Source organism: Sesamum indicum, linkage group LG11, assembly GCF_000512975.1.
Source record: "Sesamum indicum cultivar Zhongzhi No. 13 linkage group LG11, S_indicum_v1.0, whole genome shotgun sequence".
NCBI lineage: Eukaryota > Viridiplantae > Streptophyta > Magnoliopsida > Lamiales > Pedaliaceae > Sesamum > Sesamum indicum.
The window spans coordinates 15,114,546-15,137,759 of NC_026155.1; the positions used below are offsets into that span (position 1 = coordinate 15,114,546).

Below are 23,214 nucleotides of genomic sequence, written 5' to 3' on the forward strand. Positions count from 1 at the left end.
GCGTCGTAAGGAGATGGGCAGAGTAGAGAAAAGAGAATCCAGCTCTGGAAAACCCTACTCAGCGGAGGTGCAAGTGGTGGTGGTGGTGACGGCGGCTGTGCAGAAATCGATGGAGGCGTAGATATACATATGTATACAGAGAGAGAGAGAGAGAGAGAGGGAGGGGGCTGTTGGAGCAGAATCAAATGAGGAGCTGGTAAGTGTAATTTGGGGGTTTTATTACACTACCATTTGCTTTTGTTTTATTTATTTACAAAATTCTGTTTATATTGTGATTAAATAATTGCTTATTACATAAGTAATAATAATAATAGTAGTAGTGTATTAATATACTCCTATTTCCTTTTAATTTTGTTCAACACTTTATAACCACTTACCTTCTTTTGTTTCTATTTTTCCAATTGAATTTGCATTTAATCTATGTTATTTAACCTCAAGTAAGTGAGACTAGTGCCCATGTATTTCCCTATCCATAATATTATGTAATTTTGCTTTTATTTAAATATGAATAGCAAAAATAGGAAATGCCATCTTCTTTTTGCATTTTGAATATATTATATATACTAAAAAATAGTATACAATCCAATATATATATATATATTTGGAAGGTAAAGAATATCACACAACGATAATAAGTAATTTGATTTATGATGCATTATGCTCTATAAGTTGACAATTGTAAGATTATCTTTTTCGTTTATGAAGTTGCCAAATATCAATAGAAATACATTTTACATATGTCAATAATATATATATATATATAATATTAAAATAGAAATATTTTCATTTAACTACCAAAGTAAAGTTGTGCAACACAAATGTACTATTCGAAAAGTGAGCTTAATGTTTTTGCTATTGCATAACTATGTGGCATATTTGCCAAGTGCTGGTAGTCTATGTCTTGATTGGAAAATTCCTCTTTTAGTTGAAGCACTTTGTAAGTAATCTATGAATAATTGAATGCCACTCAACTATAGTGTTAAAGCTCTGAAAGCTACGAACTTTGCACCCAATTAGTGGTGTAGAAAGTTCAAGGTATGTAATTTTATTTATTCTAATTATTATTGTACGAATCTGATTGTTATCGATAATTATTATAAAATTATCGATATTGTTATTTATATGCTACTTTCAAAATGCAATAAATAAAGAAGAAGAGTTGGTACAACTGATCGGTGATGATTTTAACGATAAATATCGTTTAGTTAAAAGTTAATGAACCATCTCTTCCTTTTTTTTAATTTTTTAATTCAAGCATAACTTGAGTTTGTAGTATTACTTTCTAATAGACACAAAGTGCTAAATTAGCAGCCGAAAAGTATGCTTGTTGATTAAACATTAGTATAACTCTAAATGAATTGTGTGGTTAGTTGGATATAAAAAAAGTTACAAGGCTAAACTAATTTATTCAATGGAAGTTGTAGTCAACTCCAAACATAGCATTGGAATGAAACATAGGAATGCAATAGCCTACACTTTGATCACGAGTAATGCTGGCAACATATCGTTTGCAGCTATTTTGTGTTGGGTAAGACATCATTATCCTGCCACAAAACATCCAGAACCACAATGCTAATAAAGAGACAATAATATTATTATGTAATTATAGCAACTATTTACGGCATATTTATCTCTATAGATACACTATTCACTTTGGTAATTCGTGTTGATTTTGCATTAAGTCCGTTAAAAATTTGTACAAACTCATATAATTTTGGTAATTTTTTTAATAATATGTCCCTCCACTTACAAGGAAATTAAAGTGAAAAAGCTCGATATGAATTACTTACCAAAATAAGCAAAAGATTGATTTTACACGTAGCGTTGGATTTGAAACATTTAAAATAAAACAATCATCCTACTATACATTTATTGAAAATGGAATGAACAAGGCGAAAGAAAAATGCAACAATGGTTGAATGGGTTTGATGAATGGGGCTAAGAGAGTAGATAATTGAAGGGTTTTGTGCAGACAATATAATAAAAGTTGGATTCTGGCAACCAAATGAAGGGCCATGAAAGATCTCCAGAAAGACAGACACGCACACACACATTCATATTAATTTATGATGTTCTTTACAGGCTATAGCATCCTATCATCATCAGATATAACTTGAAAACGTTGTTGGTTGGCAAAATGTATGGAGAAATTGGCGCTTGACAGGCAATAATGGCATTCATCTCCACATTCCTAATTATTTAATAAAAACAGAGAGGATTATATTTTTATTGGAAGGAGGTGAATTCATTCATTCCTGGTGGCATTGTTATTATTATACTACACATATTAGAGAGTTGAATCTACTACAGTCAGTTCCATGAGATGAGGACGAAATGGAATTAATTAATATTTTAGTGATGTGTATGTCGACATATTTGATGCAAATAAATGTGAAGGAGGTTATGGAAGAGCATAGTCCAGGTTTGGATGAGCACATTATGTCCTCATCACTCAAGTACAATACTACTCTCCCAATGACATTCCTACCCCTGTTTAGAGCCTCAAGTAAAAACTCATTCTTCACCTCTCACTCTGGTAATAGCTTCTCCAGGTAAGTTAGGATTCAACTATTAAAATGTAGATATTCTCCTTTTTAACTTACTTTGAATAGGTATGAAGATCTCCATCTTTTTGGATCAAGCCAAAGCTGAGAAAACAAAGGGCATTTCAGTAACTGTATGGTTGCTTGATGTATTCATAGTGTTGTTTAATAATTCATTTTTAATCACATCATATATATAATGTCAACTGGTGGATTGCATCCAAAGGTTTTTCATGCCATAAGATCAAAATGGCAAGAATTTTTGCGGATGCATTATCTGCATTGATGCATGTTGTGTTGAGGAAGTCCATGAGCGTTTATCGTGAACTCACTTTTGTGGTGGTCAACATCGTTTCGGTGCTTAATTCTATTGTTCAATTTACAGTCTCATTTCCAGGAAGGTCGTCGGACGCATTTTCAGGCCGCTACTCACCTAGATCATCGACTTTTCGTTATTATGATGGGTAGAATATTTTTCTTCAATATCAATGTAAGTTGAGATTTCACATTTTCTGTTGTTTGATTTTTGGTACTCAAGATCAAATAATTGTGAAACAGATAATCTGCTCAACTATTCTGCTGTTTGATAAGTGATTTTAGGTGCCTTCTTGGCGATTATGTGTAAAATTACTCTGGTGATACTTGCGTTATATTTATCTTCAGTAATGGCAGAGAAAACAAACAAATTTCTTGATGCTATTGCCTTAAAAGTACTTGTTTCAAAAAGGGTAATATGATGGCCTAATATTGATTAAGCTTCTCGATGTCTAACGTATTCAGTTTGACTTACGTCTCTCCTGCAAATCCAAGAGGCACTAGACTAAATAATTACACGAACAAGCTTCAGAGTCATTGTCGGTAGACTTTCATACTCCAGATGTGCTAATAATTTCCAGGTTTTCTTTCATTTTACATGTTTAAGATAGGAACTAAAACACAAAATGGCTGGCTATACATTTAATAGAATAGCACGTTCATTTTTGGAACTAGGATGCATAGTGCGGCATGAACATTTTATTGTGTACATGACGATTAATAAGTGTTCCTCAAGTGTTGATTGCCACTTCACAACTTGGAGATTGCATAGTCCATGGCATCCACCAGAAAGTCTGTAGTGAAAGCAATCAACAAAGTGGAATTAGCAGATTTATAACATGAAAATTAGCAATCAAGATCAATGTGAATTCCTATTGATGCCTCTGCATAAGAGCTTACCAGCATCCTCCCGGCTGAAGCAGAGTGGAGGTGTAATTCTGAATACATTTCCATAGAATCCTCCTTTTCCGACCAAAACTCCCATATCTGATGATCAAACAAAAGCCACTTGTGTCATACGGTTGACTTTCATGAGCCTGAAATCAATAATAGAAATGGTACCTTTCATTTGATCCATCACTTGCAGAATTTCGACCTTTGCAGGAGTTTTAAGTTGGCGGTCGGTGACTAGTTCAACCCCTAGCATTAGTCCTCTTCCCCTAACATCACCGATAACTACACACATAGATATCCAAGAAGGGGAAAAGGGTCAGTAGATGATTGCTGCTCACTATGCATAAAGTGTGAAGATACATAATAAGGATCTATAAAGAAATTGCTTGCAGCTCGATGGATAATATTAAATGAAGAGATAGCTTTACTTTCATGCTTCTCCTTGAGATCATTGAGGCGCTCTTTTAGATAGGAACCAACTACGTGAGCATTGTCCTGAAGATTTTCTCTCTCAATTACTCTAAGTACAGCAAGTCCTGCTGCAGTGCACACAGGGTTTCCTCCAAAAGTGTTGAAGTAACTTCTCCGGGTCAAGACTTCAGCAATCTTTGGAGTAGTCACTACAGCACCAAGGGGTATTCCGTTCCCAATTCCCTGTAATTTAAAAATGAGTCAAATTTCTCTTCCAATGAATTCCATAGCTATGCATCACAATGGGTAGATGCATTACTCGAGACATAATGACTCATAAGGCAGGTAGTTAAATTGTTAACCTTTGCCATCGTGACAATGTCAGGCACAACACCTTGCGTTTCAAATCCCCAAAAATGGCTTCCAGTTCGAGCAAATCCAGACTGAACCTCATCTGCAATACAAAGACCTCCTGCTTTTCTGATGCTGTTATATACAGCTGGTAAGTAACCTGAAGCTAACTCAACAATTCCGCCAACACCCTGTTGCAAAAAGAGGCGTTTAATATGAGAATGCATGTAAAACTTATCTTGGCTGACATGATATATAAATACAGCAGAAACAATAGCATGTGATTAGCCACCTGTATGGCTTCGGATATGAAGGCAGCGACATGACCAGATGTTCCAAATTGAATTAGATCTTGGACGTCCTTTGCGTACTCTTCACCATCCGAACCAAAGAGACCTCTGTATGGATCTGGATTCATGGCATGATGCACACCACTCTGTTCAAGAAATCAATTAGAACGTGAAGTTGGAAAAAGAAGTAAGGAAAAGAGGTCTTCTATGATGTACTCTTGGTGTATTCCTATTCTATGCTTGTCCCAAACAATAGAATTTCTGCTTATAGATTAGGTAAACAAGCACAAACAAAGACATCTTATTCCCTTCAGTCCAGAAAATAGATGAGTGGTTGTATTATACAGCTTAGCCCCACAACATTAGTGAATGGTTTTGCTAAAAGAATCAGATCCATCATGAATTTATGAACAAGAGATAAGAGTTGTGCAAAAACCGTCTACAACGATATCCTTAATCATTAAATAATTGCGAAATTTAGCCCCTCTAACTTTTAAAGTGGATTAAAAATCATATAACTTGGCAAGTAAAAAAAGAAATTGAAATGATTATGATTCTTCAAATGATGTGCACCTGGACAACATTGAATTTCCAATTCGATTGTGCTGTCGCCCCCATAGTTCCAGCTGCATTTCCATGATAAGCATTTCTTAGTGATATAATATCATGACAACCCGTGTATAATCGAGCCATCATCATTGCCAATTCATTTGCCTCCGTCCCCGAATTGGTAAAGAAAACAACCTACATATCAATTAATCCAAGTATATCAGTCCAACTTATTCAGAAAATCCTAGTTTCCCCATCAAGGCATCAAAGAATCAGAGCTCACTTTCAGATCACCAGGTAGCTTGGAAGCCAAAGCCTCAGCAAAATCAGCAATTGCATGATTGAGGTATAGAATAGTGGAGTGTTGTAGGGTTTCTGTTTGATTGACAATGGCCTTAACCACATCAGGGTGACAATGCCCACAACACACTGTCGCAATACCGCCAAAAGCATCAAGGTATCTGCGTCCGTTTTCATCAAACAAGTACTGCTTCTTGCCATGGACAATGTTCACCTGTTTAAAATTACATCCCTCAAAACTTATTACATGATCAGAGGGGAAAAAATCATTACTTCCTATCTTTGCAACATACTTCACATATTAAACCAAGTAAAACCTATTATCCCTGATTTTATGTTGTAACAATCTTTTTCCAAATTGTGACAAGAAGATATCGTTCCCATACCATTGATTTTCACATTAGCAACAAAAGAAACAAGGAAGTGCATCAATCAGGCAAGATTTTCAACTATGCATGTTAAAAACGTATTCATAGTATTGAAAAAGAGATGGGCCATGAGTATATGACTCACAGGTTTTTTGTACAAGTAAAACATAGAAGGGCTGAGAAATTCTTTTCGCTTCGCCAAGATTTCAGCGGCGGTGGGACCCGCGTACGGCGGCGGAGTGTAGTCGAAAGGAGGCATTTGAGGGAATATGTCGACTTCCTTTGCAGCAGAACATGCATCGGCTGTCTGGGAATTATACCGACGTCCACAGGCCCGGAAATGTATGGATTCCAATAATGCTCTTCTCATCACAACCCTTTTCATCTTCCTTGGTTTTCAAAAGAACCAGCGTACGTCGTCGAAAGATATATGCCTATTTACGAGGTGGATTATATAGAAGATTTGAACATGAAAGAGAGAGTGGAACGGAGTAGGAATTAATGATCAACAAAAACCGAAACGGTGTCTGAAGTATGGGAAGGGTGTGTATATATAGACATCCGCATATCTAGTTTCCTTTTCATACGCCTGCTTTACATGGTACATTATTTATTTATGGGTTTTTGGATTAGTAATTCCATAATTTTCAATTCAATATAAGGGGATTAAGTGTAGTAATTAGGTAATCTATTCCACAATAGGAAGATGACGAAAAGATTTGATGATTATTAAGATTACCATTTCCTTTCCAACTACAACCCAGCCTCGTACATGAATATTTAAAAATCAACTAACGTGTTTAAATAAAACAAATAAATGAGAAACTTTCATTAAAACAGATTATATGTCTACATTTCATAAAATTCAAACGCATAATCTTTCTTAAAAATAATAACTAAATATAATATGAGCAAGCAAAAATAGTATAATAATTGTAAGACCAAAAAAGAGTTTTTAGGAATATTCCTAAAAGAATATCTTAAAGAAAAAAATTTCAAAATAAAATGTGATTGAAGTTTAGAAGCTAAGTTGGGATTAATGGTGTTGATGGTTGTGAACAAGTGTGATAAGAATGAATGATGCTAAAGGCAAAGAGTTAAATGATCTTGTCAATGAATCTGGCTGGAGTTGTGTACCACCTGCAACTGCAATATATATTCCAGGCAATTAACTTGGTTTGCTTTTTAATGTTTTTGTCCGTAAATACCAAACCTGGGAAAAAGAAAGTCCAATCAATGGAGGGAAAATAGTTGTTTAAGGTGGAGAGAATTTGTGGTGGTGGTTTGATTTCGACTAATATTATAATCAGCTTAGAATTGTTATTACAATATTGTGTGAGAGATAATGATAACTATGATGACTGTACTGTACAAAGCCGATTGTTGCTACGAAAAACAAGCAATGGATTTATAGGAAGTTGGATGCATGCGTTGTAGGATTCCCACTTCTCCACTCATCAACTTGAGTCACGTCTTGGTGAGATGGAATCAAATCAACAATGGACGCATCCATCACTCCGTGTTGCATGTTATTTATTAAGTGTAACCAATTTCAATATTTTGTTGAAGAGGGTAAATTTGATTGGAGAAATTGGATGATTTTGTTTTTTGAACTCTTTGGATAGTGATTCAGCATCCCCATCAAGAAGAAACAAGTGCATGGATGCTAAGTTGTTGGTTTAAATTACAATGATTGTGCATTGGGAATAAGATTATTAGTAGTAGGAGTAGGGGGTAATGGGTATGCATTTTGATTAGATTGAAGTAGAGTCCAACTAATGATCAACTCTGAAATGCCATATATGATAAAATATGTTGCCTTCATCAGCGACATTATTTAACATATACGTTCAATGGGTCTGGGGATAAGGACTATTTCCTGTACATCCGCATATTTTATCTTCATTAACATATATCAACTAGGGACTGTTGCCTGTCGATTAACGTAATGTTTGCTTGTAAATAAAAACATAGGATTACTCAACGTTTTCGACATCAAGATCCAAGAAAATGCGATAATAACAATGGTATGGGCTCCCACAGGAGTTAAAAAGGTTACACAACTTCGAGGGTTTCAAAATTGAATTTCTCAAGAGTCCAACGAATTTAATAAATTATAATCCAACCATAAAATGAGTCAAAATTGAGAAAAATAAACATCAAATTTGAGCTAAAACAGAAGAGTTTTAGTATTTTCTGAAGGTAAGGTTGAGTCGACCAGGTCGAAGTTTTGTAGCATCCAGCAAGGCGTGAGGAGCTGTATCAGGGATAATAGTTTTCACTCCATGAAAAATACGCCTTGATTCTCCACCAAATATCAGCACATCACCTGATTTTAGTAAGACTGACTCGGCCTTGCCAACATCTCTCTGATCACCATATAAGAACTCTGCTGAATCACCAATAGATACTGAAACAACAGGAAAACCTTTCAGAAGACTATCTGGGCTCTCGTCAGTATCCTGTGTGAAGGATGATATCATAATTTGTACATCAATATGTGAATCAGAATTCTGAGAGAAAAATCTGTCGGCAACGTACATCAACTGATGACACAAGATAATAAAAGGACCTTTCTGTCAATGATGCAAAAGCATATATATCAATCTCCATATAGTCAACATTAGCATTTATATAACAATGTTCAGTTCAATAACCACCAGATATGTATTTCAATTTGACAAGATTTGCATGAGATTGGGGAGTACTGTCTGATTCACTACGAACCTGATGAAGACCAAGTCTCCCGTTAGTGGTATAGAAATTGACAATACACAAGTCTGGAGAAATTGCAGGAAGTACGTCCTCAACATTTTCCGTCTTCAAGACTCTTTTGATCAGAGTATGGGAATCATCAAGTACTCTCCTGACTAATGAAGTAAACTCATGAGGAATACCAGGGGCGGCAACCTGATCATGGTGCCGTCTTTCCCCGTATTTTCTGGTTTGTGGATTCCAATCTAGACCAAGACACATCATGTAAAGGCGCAGTTTTGCACCATCATCATAACCAGGACGGTAAAATCCACCGGGTCCACAACCCAACTCTCGACATCTGTTTACAATCTTCACCTGCAAGAAGGGCACGAACAGCTCAATATCACACTACTAGAAGTTCAAGAAAAGATTTTGCAGGTATCAATTTGCTCAGCAAAACAAAGTGCAAAATCTTGATTACACATCCAGTTTAGAGGAATACCTGCTCAGACAAGGGTATATAATTCTTGAATAATACCATTCCAGGTCTCAACACCTGCCCTGTGAGAGGATTGTATTCTCTGGCTTCAGAGATGCATATATCAAAAGGTTCATCAATCGCAGTCCCCTTGGAGAATGTTGACCTTCTCTTCCCCTCTCCATTTTCATGATAAGTTTGGCGAAGCATTGGATTTCTAGAAGAAGATGGTAAGGGCTTCTTCCCGAAGCTGGTGGGCAAGAAGGTATCATCCTGGTGGCTTATCGAAGTTGATGGTTCGATTTGCAATTTATCAACGTTATCGACCACCTTCCTCCACTTCGGTTGGCAATGAGTTCCCAGGTCTATTCTTGTTCTCCTATTACTAACAGAAAGTGAAGGAAATTCCTCTTCATAACCAGATTTTGATGTACTCCAAACCTGCGGCTGTCCACTTTCATGGTCTGTCAACTGCAGCATTGATTAGGATAAATCACTCTTAAGACATTGTTCTTTAGAAATTCACAGAATGACAATATCTTGAAAAGATTAAGTACGCGAATGCTGGTCTGAAATTTTAAACCGACACCTTAAAACTGAGACTGCAATCAGACCAAACCCAATAACTTGTGAAACATTACAGCAAATTCAATTATCACAATCGATTGAGTAGCACCAAAAACTGTATAAATGATTACGAGAACAGTCCCGAAACTCTATTTCGCAGAAGCAGAACACCTACTCAAAAGGAATGATACTTTTACATATTTAAACTATCAAATACTCTGCGAAGTAACACTCAGAAAGTAAAGTTCATAATTCATCCAAGTTTCACAAATATTTGAAGCACAGCAAATTCTACTTTACCATTCTATCTTGCACATTAGATGTTTGATAAATTGCCCATTCACAACTTCGACATATACCACATAAAGAGAGAAAAGGGATAAAGAATCTCACGTTATTCTTGGAATTCACAGAATTCCCATCAGCTCTTGATTTAATGCCTCTATTCATCATCTTCCCCCTGAATACTGAGGACAACGGTGCTGCTGTTAAGGTTGTACGGTAGGCTCCTAATTGCATGAGTTGTAGAGTGGCTTCCCAGACTACTTAAATGTTAAAATCCTCTTCTTTGCACCTGTAATATAATCATCACAGAATATGAAGAAAGAAGATCAAGAGTCTTGCTCTGCTTTCGAAGCCAAGAATTTGAACCGATGCGTTTATTGGAGACAGAAAAATTAGCGTAGGATCCCAATTAAAGTCGTCGCTTAAGTTAATTACCACTACTTTTGGTCAATACATTACTGCCGCTCGTCACTGAAGCGACTTCCATCATCCCACAGAACCCAGATACCCTGTATATTTGTATTTGCTTGAATCTTGAAATCTATGTATTCAAGAATTTAAAACGATTAACTGTGAATAAAACATTCCAAAGCAATATTCCGTCCTTATCATTTACTGTAATTTACAAAGACCGTAGGAGCTGATTCTAGTCGGGACATATTTTCTTGATCTTTTCGAATCTTTCAACTTGCACCCTGTTCATGGGACCCTGATTCATTGCAAGTGTGGCCCATTACTTGAAGCCATCAGCACTGATCTTATAGAAAATTATTACTACTGCTAATTAAATGACAAAATAATAAAGCATGATTTTTGATGATTTAGTACAAAGTAATATGTAATCAAGACAAAACCACATACACCCACGTCATTGATACGTGAGATAAGCATCATCCACGTAGCATCGCATTCTCAATCGCAATCGCATGCCTCTCACTGAAAAAGGAGCAAAAGCACTAATTTTGGTGCCCCAAACAAAAGCTAAAAGGATAGTGTCTGTCTGAGGACCCTGATGACTGATGAGTGATGATACCATCCACATCGCCACCTACTCTCATTACTACTTGATACTGAAAATGGCAGCGTCACTCACTCCTACGACTATTTACTATCGCTGGTGCTATTAATCACACTCCAACATCATCATTAATTTAACCATTTATCTCTAATAAAAAAATATAGGGAAAAAAGAAATAGACATTTTGGAATAGTTTAATTTAATGCAAAAACTAGGTTTTTAACATGACAAAGTGAGAAGATCATAATAATTTGGGGAATATGCAAAATCAGTAATTTATATTTATTTATGTTGAAGGTGTTTTTAGTTGGAAGTCTGCTCATTTGAGAGTTGGAGCTCTCAGCTTTGTACATGTCTGAAAATTCTTGTAATATGTTGGGACATCACATCAAGATATAAGTAACAATTGGTTGACATAATGTTCATTACAGGGTGTAAGTCCACAAATCATGCATATGCAAAATAAATTAAGTAGATGGGTAGCTTTTAAGGAGTGGGTTGGAGTACTAATGCTGCCTCATAATGCTCCTGTCAAACTTTTCTCCATGGAAGACCACCTGAGAAACCATAGCTTACTGCCTCAATATCAGAGAAGATAAGTGAAAACAAATTGACACTTGATATGAAAATCTATGTGTTTGTTTTACTCATAAACCTTTTAGCTCATCAGGCCTTTTCTGAATCAGATATTCACATTGGATACCGAGTGACTCTTGCTATTCCTACTGAATACGCAAAAGGGTTCCTGGGAAGAGCATTTCTAATGGAAACAGAACAAACGGTGCCACATTTCAGAGCAGCAATCAGTGTGGAAGCCGTCAATGAAAAGTACTCGTGTTCACTCGATGTTTTCCTTGGAGGTGTCAGAGTATGGAGTTCTGGCCATTTATCAAGATTCTACACCACTGAGAAATGTGTGCTTGAGCTGACGGATTCAGGAGACTTAAGATTGAAGGGTGAGAAAGAATTTGTTGGGTGGAGGAGTGGAACTTCAGGACAAGGCGTTAAGGTAATTCGATGTTCAACTCTTCATTAGACCATCTTATTCTAACTAGTTATGTAACTAATGTTTAGATTGATTTATGCTACTGCTGCAGAGGCTAAACTTACTAAGGACAGGCAATCTAGTTCTAGTTGATGCCCTCGACTTCATAAAATGGCAAACTTTCAATTTTCCTACTGATATTATGCTCTGGGGCCAGAGACTAAGTTCACAGACTCGATTAACTTCTTTCCCTCTCAACTCAACATTGTTCTATTCTCTGGAAATTCAGAACGACAAGATTGCGTTGTATTTGAATTTTGGCAAGTGGAAGTATTCTTACTGGGAATATCAGCCTTCCAGCAAGCAAAATATCACATTTGTACAGCTGACTTCTAATGGGCTGGAGATATTCAATGGGGACCACAGATTTGATCAGATTAGATCAGCAGGGCCGGAGGCTCTACGGTTCCTGGCACTAGAGAACAGTACAGGTAACTTGAGACTCTACCATTACTCGGAAGAGAAGGAAAAGTTTGAAGCTTCATATCAAGCACTCAACCAAACTTGCGATCTTCCTCTGGCTTGTAAACCCTATGGAATTTGTACTTCATCAGGTTCGTGCTCGTGCATCCGTCTCATGCTTCAATCTGAATGCAGAAATGAAAATCTTGAGGGGCTATGTGGGAAGAGGCAGGCAGAAATGGTGGAGTTACAAGGGGTAATGAGTGTACTAAGGAGCGTTTCGCATAAAGGTAATGTTGGTAAAGAAGAATGTGCGGAGTTTTGCTTGGAAGATTGTAGTTGTGCTGCAGCAGAGTATGTAGAGGATGAGGAGAAGAGGAATTCAGGAGATTGTTTTGTATATAACATAGCGAGGGGAATGAGACAAGTTGAAAAAGGAAACAGGATTAGTAGATACATGGTTAAGGTGGGAAAGGGAAGAAATGATGGTGAAGGTAGGAATTCTGGGGTAAAGAAATGGGTGATAATAGTGGTAGGGGTTGTTGATGGATTCATTATTGTTGTTGTGTTGGGAGGAGTTGGATACTATGTAATTTGGAAGAGAAGGAAGAACAGAGCGGGTAGTAGAGCTAGAGCCCCAACAACTTGATCCAATTCTAATTACATCATATTTTTTGGGTTTTCCTTCAAGTTTGTGCAAGAAACAGTGAGTGACATAAGAAAATCTTTGTTTATTTGAAGGATTTGATGTAGTAATGTTAGGGATTGATTTCATCCAATTTGTTTTATTCTAAAATGGGCTTTTTCTGTAGTCTGGGCTGAAAGTTGTAAACCTTGCCAGCACTTCAAAATCCAGTCCTCTTTATTTTGATGGATATTGGGTTATTACCTACTTGGATCAGATCCAATCTTTATCTGAACCACAATCCATACAATTTTTATTATTTGGAAATTACAGTTTAATTTGTTAAATACTGGCAAGAAAATTAGTAGATCGAGTTTGATAAGCGTGGAGTTAAAATACAAAATTTGACTGTTTTAACTCTGGCACAGTACAAGGCTTATAGTTGTATATATAGAAACTGAGGTATGAGGGAGTTAGTTGTTAACTAATAATATTCGATAAATAAAATTTATAGTCTTTACTTGAAATTAAGCAAAATGAATTCGTAAAATACATGTAAAGATGTGAAATTATGATTGAATTTGATGAAGATGATATTGATATATGGGGAGTGACAGAAGGTGTCTATGTACTGGGCTCTCTAGCTAGTCAAGCTTGTCATGATTCAAAATATTCGAAAAAGGGGTGAAATTTGGCAATTATGTGTTGTTTGCTTAGTTGAAGTGACTCCAAATATCTCATTCATCCTATCCTTGCTTGTTTGGTATTAGTCACTTCTAACTTAAAAAAATCACTTTATCTATTCATTTCCTTACACTAAGTTAGTGGAACAAAATTGCAGTTTTCCCATTTTGTATGTTAAGGAATATATATCTTTCTCAGGACTGGAAAACTAACCACCTAAAACTATATGTTAAGCTACAATTTCAATTGTGTTGTGTGGCTAAAGATGTGGGAAGCAGTAAAATTATAAGAATAATATTTGGGTGAATTAATGACATAATTAGGTGATGGAATAAAGAGTTGAGGGGTTTTGAAAAAGAAAAAGTGTGTTCAAACTCCCATGTTATTGGGGAAGAAGAGACATGAGCTGCCAGCTAAGATCTGAGGCGTACCATATTCTTCGTGGTTATAATGCAGTTTGTTGAGTCTTGCAATGCAATCCCACTTATGACTTATCCATCATCTCACACAACCACAACCACAACCACATCCCTGCAATAAATTTATTTACAACTAAAAGTAATGAGGTTAAATGCGCATATGTCCCTCATAAAATAAGTAATACACGCTCCCCAAATTTAAAATCACTAAGTAACAATCCCCTAATGCTATATATATATATATTTTGTGATTCATTTGATTGATGCGATGCACCTACGTATACTCAATATATATAATTTGAATATTTGATCAGCAAATTAGTATTATGTTAATTTGTAAGAAAATAAATAATAAATGTTTATATAGTGGCAGAGGCGACAGCCCCTATATGCAAATGGAAAATTGGAAGCAGGGGAAGAGACAAGTTTGGAGCTGGATATGTGTTTGTGTGGTGGATTGTTTTGTTGTGATGATTAATGCACACATGTGAGTAGGTGGGTACTTGGTGCTTTGTCTTTCTGGAAACCTCACAATCCAATTATATATTCTCATCAATTTTATACATATATATATATATATTTCAAAATTCGAAAAAATTCATATATTTATATATATATCATGGCAAAATATGATTTAATTTGTGTCTCATTATCAATTTACAGATATTGATCATGTTGTTGATGGATGCATGTTAATTAGTAGTTATTGGTTGTCTTGGTATTTAGGAGTATTAGTTGTGCAGGAATCTGGTAGGCATGGAGCAAGCGAGCTAGTGCTTGTATTATTCCATCTTGCACATCAATATTCTATTAAATACAGTTGTCACTGATAATTACATGCTTGTCTCTTTTATCATAAACTTACCCAATATTAATTAATATCCTTCCCATTACTCAATTTCTTCCATTCATCACCATAAATATTTATTTATTTTTTTACACACACACACACACACGTATAAAATAACCTTTTATAAACCAGTTGAAATTACATTGACCTATATAATAAGTTTTCACATGAAATAAATAAAAATTAAACCTTAATTATATGTACGTAAGGCATTACCGGAGATGGGGATCCATCCATGACAGTGCCAATCTCTGCCCATAATTTAGGAGCTTTAGCGTCAGTGATTGGTACGATGATGGACACAAAATTGACTAACCGTTGAAAATGAAGAAGATATGGTAAAATGGGAAAGCACGTGACATACATATATATATATATATATATAGGGTTTTACATTTAAAGAGGAATGTTTTTATAATTAAGTGTAAATTTGATTTTAAATTATGAAATTATAATTAATTATTACTCATGTGCAGACATATATAGTAAAGTTTGGGAGTGAAGAATTATGACAACTGTTAGTATTTATCTATATATGCATAGATATTATTTTATATATATATATATATATATATACGCCTATTTTCCTGGTATCTAACGTGTTAGACATAATTGAAGATGTTTGATTGATTGATTTACTTAAAAAAAAAAAAAAAGAAGAAATATAGACTTAAAGAGTAAAATAATTGAGAAGAATGCGACTCGTGATCTGAGTGAGATTGAGAAAGTCATATGAGAGTACATAACATATATGACACATCGGAAGGAGAGAAGGCAAAGATTTTGGTGTGTTTTATTGTGTTTTTATAATATTAGCACCCCCCCCCCCCCTCCCCCATCCTCTGCTACCCCTCATCTTCTTGTCACCTACATTATATATATATTTGCTACCCCGATACAGAAATATAAATTTACAATAAACAAAAAGTTGTATGCCATGGCTAAGATTATGATAAAAATATTTACTATGACTTTTAGTCATGACAAATATTTTAGCTACCCTTTCAGATATTACGATCAATAAACCGTTGCATGACCATGGTCAATAACTATTTGCTATGACTATTTTATTTTTAACCATAACAATTAATCATGATTAAATATTGCATGTTGGCAGTGCTATTAAGTGCACACCATACATACATACATACATATATATATATATATATATAACTTCATCTTCAATGTGCTTCCTAATTTACCAAATTCACCTTCCATACAAAAATAATTTTCTTTTTTCCTCATGAGCTAATGAATTTTTTAAGGTTAACTTCACATGCTTACGTACGCTTCTGCTTCTTGTATCAATTAAAACAATTAAATATGCCCATATATGAGTTAGAAAATTAAGCATCTACTTTAATTTTCTTGGTTGTATACCTAAGAAGCAATGTTGATGGTGTGTAGTAAGTATAGATATAGTTACCAGCTTGGTGATTAAAAACAATATTGAAACATGTTTCGATTTGGAATTTATTAATTTTTCCACTTTATGTCATCATCAATAATTATACGACAAATTAAAGGGTCATGTCATGATTTGTTTTCTTGAGGTAATAAGATGGATACCACAAGATAACAATGCAATATATAGCCTCGACTTATCCTTTAGTATATATAAATATTAATGATGCAACACACACACATACACATATATATATATATATTGTGTTTGTGTATGCGCATCACATGTGATGTATTTTTTTTCATTATAATAAATTAATAAAATTCTATATGTTAATAGTTTTTTTTTTTTTTTTATCATGAAGTTGAAGATATTGTATAATATTAAATATAAAAAATTTGTACAAGAAATTAAAATATGAAGCATGATTAATGATCGATGAGCTATACATGCATTAACGATGAAATAAATATAGGTTATGATGATGCATATCTACAATCAAAATTAAATTCCCATTGAATAATAAAACCAATATTGTTCTAACTTGGAATTAAAACTAATAAATTTGTATTAAAAAAGAATAACAAATTAAACTTGGATTGGAAGGAAAATTAATTGTGATGAGGATGAGGGGCGGGGGAGAAATTAAAGTAATGTGATGAAAGAAATATAAGTAAAGTATTATTTGACTCCATTATAAACTACATATAGTTTGTAGAGGTTTATGGTCAATGAATAGAAAGGTGGACGACTTCAAGTCCTCATCATCATCATCGTCATAGAAAACCATATATTATATATATATATATATGTATGTATGTTTGAGAGGGACCAGAATAGGTTTTCTGAAATTAGTAGCAGGTGGAGGGCAGAAATGAGATTATACCACAATGTACCAATTACGTCACTGTGAAACTTGGGGTAGTACTCATGCAGAAAACAAACAAAGAAATGATACATCAATTGGGGTTGATAGCTCCTCTTCCTCCTCCTCCTCTCTCTTTAAAACCGCTACCCCTTTCTTCTTCTTCATCCACCTCTGCACCTTCTTATTAAAAATTAATTTGAGACGAAGAAGATCAGACGGGTATATGGGTTCCAAAGATGGAAATAAAGCAACACTGTACGAGAAACTTGAACACCTTCGCTCTGCCACTAATTCTACTGCTGTACGTATATCATTAGGGTTAATTCTTTTTCTTGTTTCTCATCCATCCTCTATCAATATAATTTAAAGGATTCCTCTATGTTTCTACATCACCTAATTGACTAATTTTCTCTTTAAAGGCGTGTTTTGGTTTTTGCTTATTGTCCTTAATTTTAGTTTATATATATGCCCTGCAAAATATTTATTATTTTGTGTGCATCAAATTAACACCAACAATAATATATGTATAGATGGTTCGTACATGACCTGCAAGCTCCAAATTAAACTCACAAGTAGTTATTATATATATATATATGTGTGTTGGTGCAGGTGAATAGAGCATCAATCGTAGTTGATGCGTCGGGATACATCCAAGACTTGAAGCAAAGGGTAGAAAAACTAAATCAAGATATTGCAACTTTGCAAACTTCAACCCAACAAAACACGTTACCTACGGTACGTAATATATAGATAGATTGATAGATAATCTTTTGAAGTTGCTAATGCGATTTCATTAATTTCCCAGCAGGTTAAAGTGGAAACCCTAGAAAAAGGGTTCCTAATAAACGTGATTTCGGAGAGAAACTGCCCGGGTTTGCTGGTGTCAATACTGGAAGCGTTTGAGGATTTGGGGCTTGAAGTATTGGACGCTAGGGTTTCTTGCTCTGACACTTTTCGTCTTGAAGCAGTTAGTGATCAGGTAATTAAAAATGATTTCTTTAATTAATTAAAATCATCAGACGTTTTTCCTCTATAATTTATAGGCTCAATTATTACTATGTATATCAATATATCCGTTGAATAGTAATAATTAAGATCACGTGCAACCCACCAAAAAATTGCCTTATATAATTTGCACCACACATTTTCGTATATATATGTGTGCGCTGGAAATGTATTTATTAATGTAGCAGCACCTCAATTAATTATGTGCTGTGATTTCTGCGTAATTACTTGTGATAATTAATAATGCATGCATGCAAAAATGAATATATGTTTGAATTGATTTGATGATTGCAGAATGAAGGGCAGACGTCTGATAGCATAGATGACCAGGTGGTTAAACAAGCAGTATTGCAAGCTATCAGGATTTGGAGTGATGAGCAAGATGATCATCATCATCATCACTAGATATATATATATATATATATATATAGCTTTTTATCAGTAATTAATATGTGCGTCTAATTAATACTACTATTAATTAATCCTCAACGTGTTTATTAGATGAAGTGAAGAAAACAAGTCTTCATGCATCTCTTAGTTACTCATCAATATATATATATATATATATATAATATTCCGCTTCAAGAATAAAAAATTGAGGCTGCCGTTAAGTTTTTAACGGAATCCCCCCTTGATCTGAAATTGAAAAAAAAAAATCTACATATGGGATTAAATGTGCGAATTGACTTAAGTGTGGGACTAAAATCGGAAACAGATCCACTTATGGGACAAAAATACAATTTACCTGCTGATTGAATGCAAATATCTCCCCATTTTTATGTTTTCTAATTCTTCTTTTCTTCTCTATCCATTTTCAATACATGATTATATATATATATATGTATATATACACATGGCTACGTACATACATACGTTATATATGATGAGGCAAATTTATTGAAATTAATTATATATGAATTTATGTGTATAATTAATGCAAACCTCATATTAGCATATCAGTATATATATATATGTATATCTCATCTCATCATTCTAATTGTGAATCTTGGTTTATTAATTATGTTTTCTAAATAAGCTAGTTTTATTTCATCAATCCTTAATTCCAGCTGATTAATTTTTCTTTTCATTTTTAAGTATTAAAATTAAATGAAATTATATATATATGCTTAATTTCCAAGGGAACTACTGTATGTATAAGAAGTTTCTTATCTCTGTACTCATGATCATCTACAACTTTATACATACTTAAAAAAAAAAAAGAATTAGATTATGTCGTGCGGTAAATTAAATGTTAATTAATCAACAGCTATATGTATATATATATCTGAGCATGATTTTCATTTACAAAACTAGATCAAAAGGAGCAGTTTTCTTTGACTAGATTAATATTCACTTATTTAAATTCTATTTTACATATGAAATTAATCTTTTTACCTCGAGCTATAATTTGAAATTAATCATAGTATCCTTGGTTCTTGCCAATCTAACTCCAAAAAGACTTTGATTCCCGCTCAAATAAAGATTAAGGTTGTCTGTCTCTCAAATCTGCTGTTCAAAATCAGAATTATTACTCACAATTTCAGTTAAATTTCTATAAAGTTCGTATACCGTTAATTAAATTAAAGAATTTAGGTAGGCTGTCATAAGCAGTACTTACGTATTGTTTCCTATAATTGGGTTTCCAACACAATCCCAATAACCACCACCCCTTTTTGCGAGCCGCTCCTCCCGGTTGTCAAGTCTTTCTTCTTCTTGTTTTTTTTTCTCCCCCTTATATTATCCCATTATGCGTGTGCTTACTAGAGCTTCAGAAAAATCACTTTTCAATTTGTGACTTAAAAATATACTTTTGACTTTTGAGATATTCGAAATGTCTGCTTTTATTTCTAAAGTGAGGGGTGTCGAATTTACAAAAAATAATTCTTATGAACATTTTTGTAGAAGTGTGAGTAGGGTCGAATTCACAGGGATTGATTTTAAATTAATTCCTTCAAATAAAATAAAATAAAAATAAAAATAATTGGGAGGTTTATGATTGTGAAGAATAAAAATAAAAATTAAATTAAACTAAAAAGCTAATAAAATTAGAAGAGATAAATATAAGAGAAGAGTGTTCTAATTAAAGACAGGATCCTGCTTAATTCCATGATCGATCATAGATGCAAAGATAACAATTATTCATGATAAATAACTTGGTTATGGCCACTGGTATAACCTAACAATCTCACCTTTCCTTACCTTGTGGATAAATACCAATATGAATAAAAGTAGAAAGCATAAATTAAATCTCACAACTCGTTGTATTTAAGAATTCACCAAGTCTTCAACCGGAATGAGAGAACTAGCTAGACGTGCTCATGAAAGAACGTATGAAAAGCAAAGTAAGAAAATATAATAAAAACGTAGAGATCTCAAGAGTTCAAAATCTGACTCTTTAAGTAAATTACATCAGCTATATATAATAGCTAGATACCTAATCTACTAGGATTAAAAGTAGATTAATATATATAATAGCTAGATACCTTATTAATTTATTTTCAAATTTTTTCATCTAAAGTTGAAGTTAGAGTTTTTAAATTATTTAATAAACTTTATAATTTTACATATTTAATATTTTATAATTTTTATATTTTTTGTCTATATTATCTGATATTATTCTAACATCATAGACAAATATAAATTAAATTTCAATGATTATTAATAAAAAATATATTTCTTGGCAACCATACAAGTTTATTTATTGTGTATGAATGGACAATTTTATTACTTAGTGGGAGAATTTTTGAATTAGACATTCAATATTTTTAATAGTATTCAATATTTAAGAAATAACTAATATTTAATATTTCCTAATATAAATAATTATTACTAAAAAATAAGTGTAAATATTAAGCGAAAATGTATATCTTTAACATATGCGGATAAAATAGTGTTTAATAATCAAACTTGTTTTAAAAGTGATTGTTTTCCAAATACTAGTCAATTTAAGTATTATGTGTTTTCCACTTTTTATTCTGTTACAACTTTTAATTTTTTGTACAAAAATTATTTTTCTAAAGTTTTTGCAAACGCTCCCTTTAATATAATTACTCCAACTAAATAATTCAAATAGAAAGAATAGGTGGAACAGTGAAATTAGTTTGCAAGACATCCATACTGCCTCAACACTGTTTTTTGTTTTGGGATTGATGTATTTGGAGTTAAGAATATTAAATCATAATAAGGAATCTACTATGGTTGTTTGGATGATTTGAAATATTTCCATCACCTTTTCAAGTATTATTGAGATGGATTTTAAATCCCTTTAATACAAACTTTTCAATAAGTTTCTGGTTCAAATCTAAATCTATGTGTTAGGCAGCTGTATTTATTCTTATCTACTTTGGTGGCCTCCATTCATTTATTTTTTGTTCTTAATAAAAAAGTTGCTGTATATATTCTAATTAGTTTAATTTTCAAAAGTAGGTTGCTTCGTCTCAAGCTTCAAAATGAAGTAATGGAGGAGGAACCTACCTACAACTTCTTTTTCAGGTGCTGACATAATATAAAAAATACATGTTGCAAATGATTAAATGAGGATGTTCTTTGACTAATAAGGTCCAATTTAATTGGTGAAACTGAGGTTCCATGATTTTAAAGATCATGCGTGGAATATTGTCCACTGCATGATGTTTTTGCAAATCATAAAAGTAAATTAATTAATTGACACAAAATATTTAATCTACCAAAACTCCTTTGTAAATTGTTTAATTTCATCATCGGAATCCAACCAACGTACTTAACATTAAACTTCAATTCTCATTTTATTAAACATTATAAATTGACTGACATACTCATGTACCACAACGAGGGGTTAAATGCAATTTATTCCTCTGTATCAATGAAAAAAATACAAAAAAAAAAAAAAATTATAAAAAAACAAAATGCAAAAAACTCCCTTATAATTTAAAAAACAATGAAATTTACCTTCCTCTATATAACACAGGTATTTAACCTCCACAGTGACTCTGTGTGCTCAATGTTCGATGTTAAATAGAAAATAATATTAACAATAAAACATTTATTTATAATGTTTAAGATCACAATTATCCTATTTAAATTTCCTCTCACAATTAACTTTTTCGTGAGTTGGAGCGCCAATATATTCTCAACCAATCTCTCTCTCTCTCTCTCACTATATATATATATATATATATATCAAAAGTTGACATAACGAACTGTTTGATTAATTACAATTTTGAAAATGTAGGTCTTGCATTGAAATTGTAATATATGAATTCTTAGAATTACATTTAAATTTGTATATATGTATGGAGAGAGAGAGCATGGGATTGAGAATCCAATAATTAATATGTGTAACCATTTGTCCAAGATGAGGTATAGCTGTATTCTCAATCTTATTCAGCATTAGAATAATAATTAGATTTTGGCGGTTGTCGGGAAGAATATTAGAAAAAGTGAAGGGAAGGGAGGAGGCGACTATATATGAATATGTAATGATGGGCAGATGCATGGTCAATCAAACTCAAACCCCATCATCCATCATCCATCATCCATCATCCATCATTCCACCACCATCGGAACAACATTTACCATCATCTTTTAGATTACCTACTCAATTTTTCTAAAAACATTGTGTCGTATTTTGCTTTTTCTATGTCTTTACTTTACTTACGCTTTTAATTTCTGCATGTAATCTACAATCATGCAACCAATTAATTTAACACACAATTTGACTACTTCCTGAAATCATTTAATCTTAACTTCTACTCTAATTAATTTAATCATTTTATCTTTGACAAAAAGATAAGTCTTACGAAAATTCAAACAAATATTTTTCAACCTCCTAATTAACGCACGCCACACACACACACACACATATAT

The 23,214-nt window shown here is 33.5% G+C and overlaps 4 protein-coding genes and 1 long non-coding RNA gene across 8 annotated transcripts; 3 read left to right on the forward strand and 2 right to left on the reverse strand.

Moving 5' to 3' along the window:
* LOC110012798 lies at positions 2,543-3,461 on the forward strand. Its single transcript, XR_002287975.1, has 2 exons — positions 2,543-2,677; positions 2,929-3,461. It is a non-coding gene; the product is annotated as an uncharacterized LOC110012798 (long non-coding RNA).
* On the reverse strand, positions 3,372-6,645 carry LOC105174636 (alanine--glyoxylate aminotransferase 2 homolog 3, mitochondrial). Its single transcript, XM_011096800.2, has 9 exons — positions 6,167-6,645; positions 5,637-5,867; positions 5,378-5,548; positions 4,807-4,950; positions 4,526-4,705; positions 4,181-4,406; positions 3,921-4,034; positions 3,759-3,845; positions 3,372-3,652 (listed from the first exon to the last, which is right to left on the reverse strand). Exons 1-9 carry the CDS (start codon positions 6,404-6,406, stop codon positions 3,609-3,611), a joined length of 1,437 nt encoding a protein of 478 aa, XP_011095102.1. The 5' UTR covers positions 6,407-6,645; the 3' UTR covers positions 3,372-3,608.
* Positions 8,107-10,647, reverse strand: LOC105174637. 3 transcript variants are annotated; one of them, XM_011096801.2, is made up of 5 exons: positions 10,484-10,647; positions 10,157-10,337; positions 9,221-9,667; positions 8,749-9,093; positions 8,107-8,597 (listed from the first exon to the last, which is right to left on the reverse strand). In XM_011096801.2, exons 2-5 carry the CDS (start codon positions 10,280-10,282, stop codon positions 8,208-8,210), a joined length of 1,308 nt encoding a protein of 435 aa, XP_011095103.1. In that variant the 5' UTR covers positions 10,283-10,337; positions 10,484-10,647; the 3' UTR covers positions 8,107-8,207. The 3 variants fall into 3 exon arrangements, with proteins under 3 accessions (XP_011095103.1, XP_011095104.1, XP_011095105.1); XM_011096802.2 differs by having other exon boundaries at positions 8,107-8,483; positions 10,484-10,644; XM_011096803.2 differs by having other exon boundaries at positions 8,209-8,431; positions 10,484-10,644.
* On the forward strand, positions 10,971-13,324 carry LOC105174639 (PAN domain-containing protein At5g03700). Its single transcript, XM_011096804.2, has 2 exons — positions 10,971-12,075; positions 12,164-13,324. Exons 1-2 carry the CDS (start codon positions 11,689-11,691, stop codon positions 13,160-13,162), a joined length of 1,386 nt encoding a protein of 461 aa, XP_011095106.1. The 5' UTR covers positions 10,971-11,688; the 3' UTR covers positions 13,163-13,324.
* On the forward strand, positions 17,449-18,875 carry LOC105174741 (transcription factor bHLH61). Of its 2 annotated transcripts, none has more exons than XM_020698016.1 (4): positions 17,449-17,665; positions 17,974-18,099; positions 18,170-18,343; positions 18,664-18,875. In XM_020698016.1, exons 1-4 carry the CDS (start codon positions 17,588-17,590, stop codon positions 18,772-18,774), a joined length of 489 nt encoding a protein of 162 aa, XP_020553675.1. In that variant the 5' UTR covers positions 17,449-17,587; the 3' UTR covers positions 18,775-18,875. The 2 variants fall into 2 exon arrangements, with proteins under 2 accessions (XP_020553675.1, XP_011095230.1); XM_011096928.2 differs by having other exon boundaries at positions 18,173-18,343.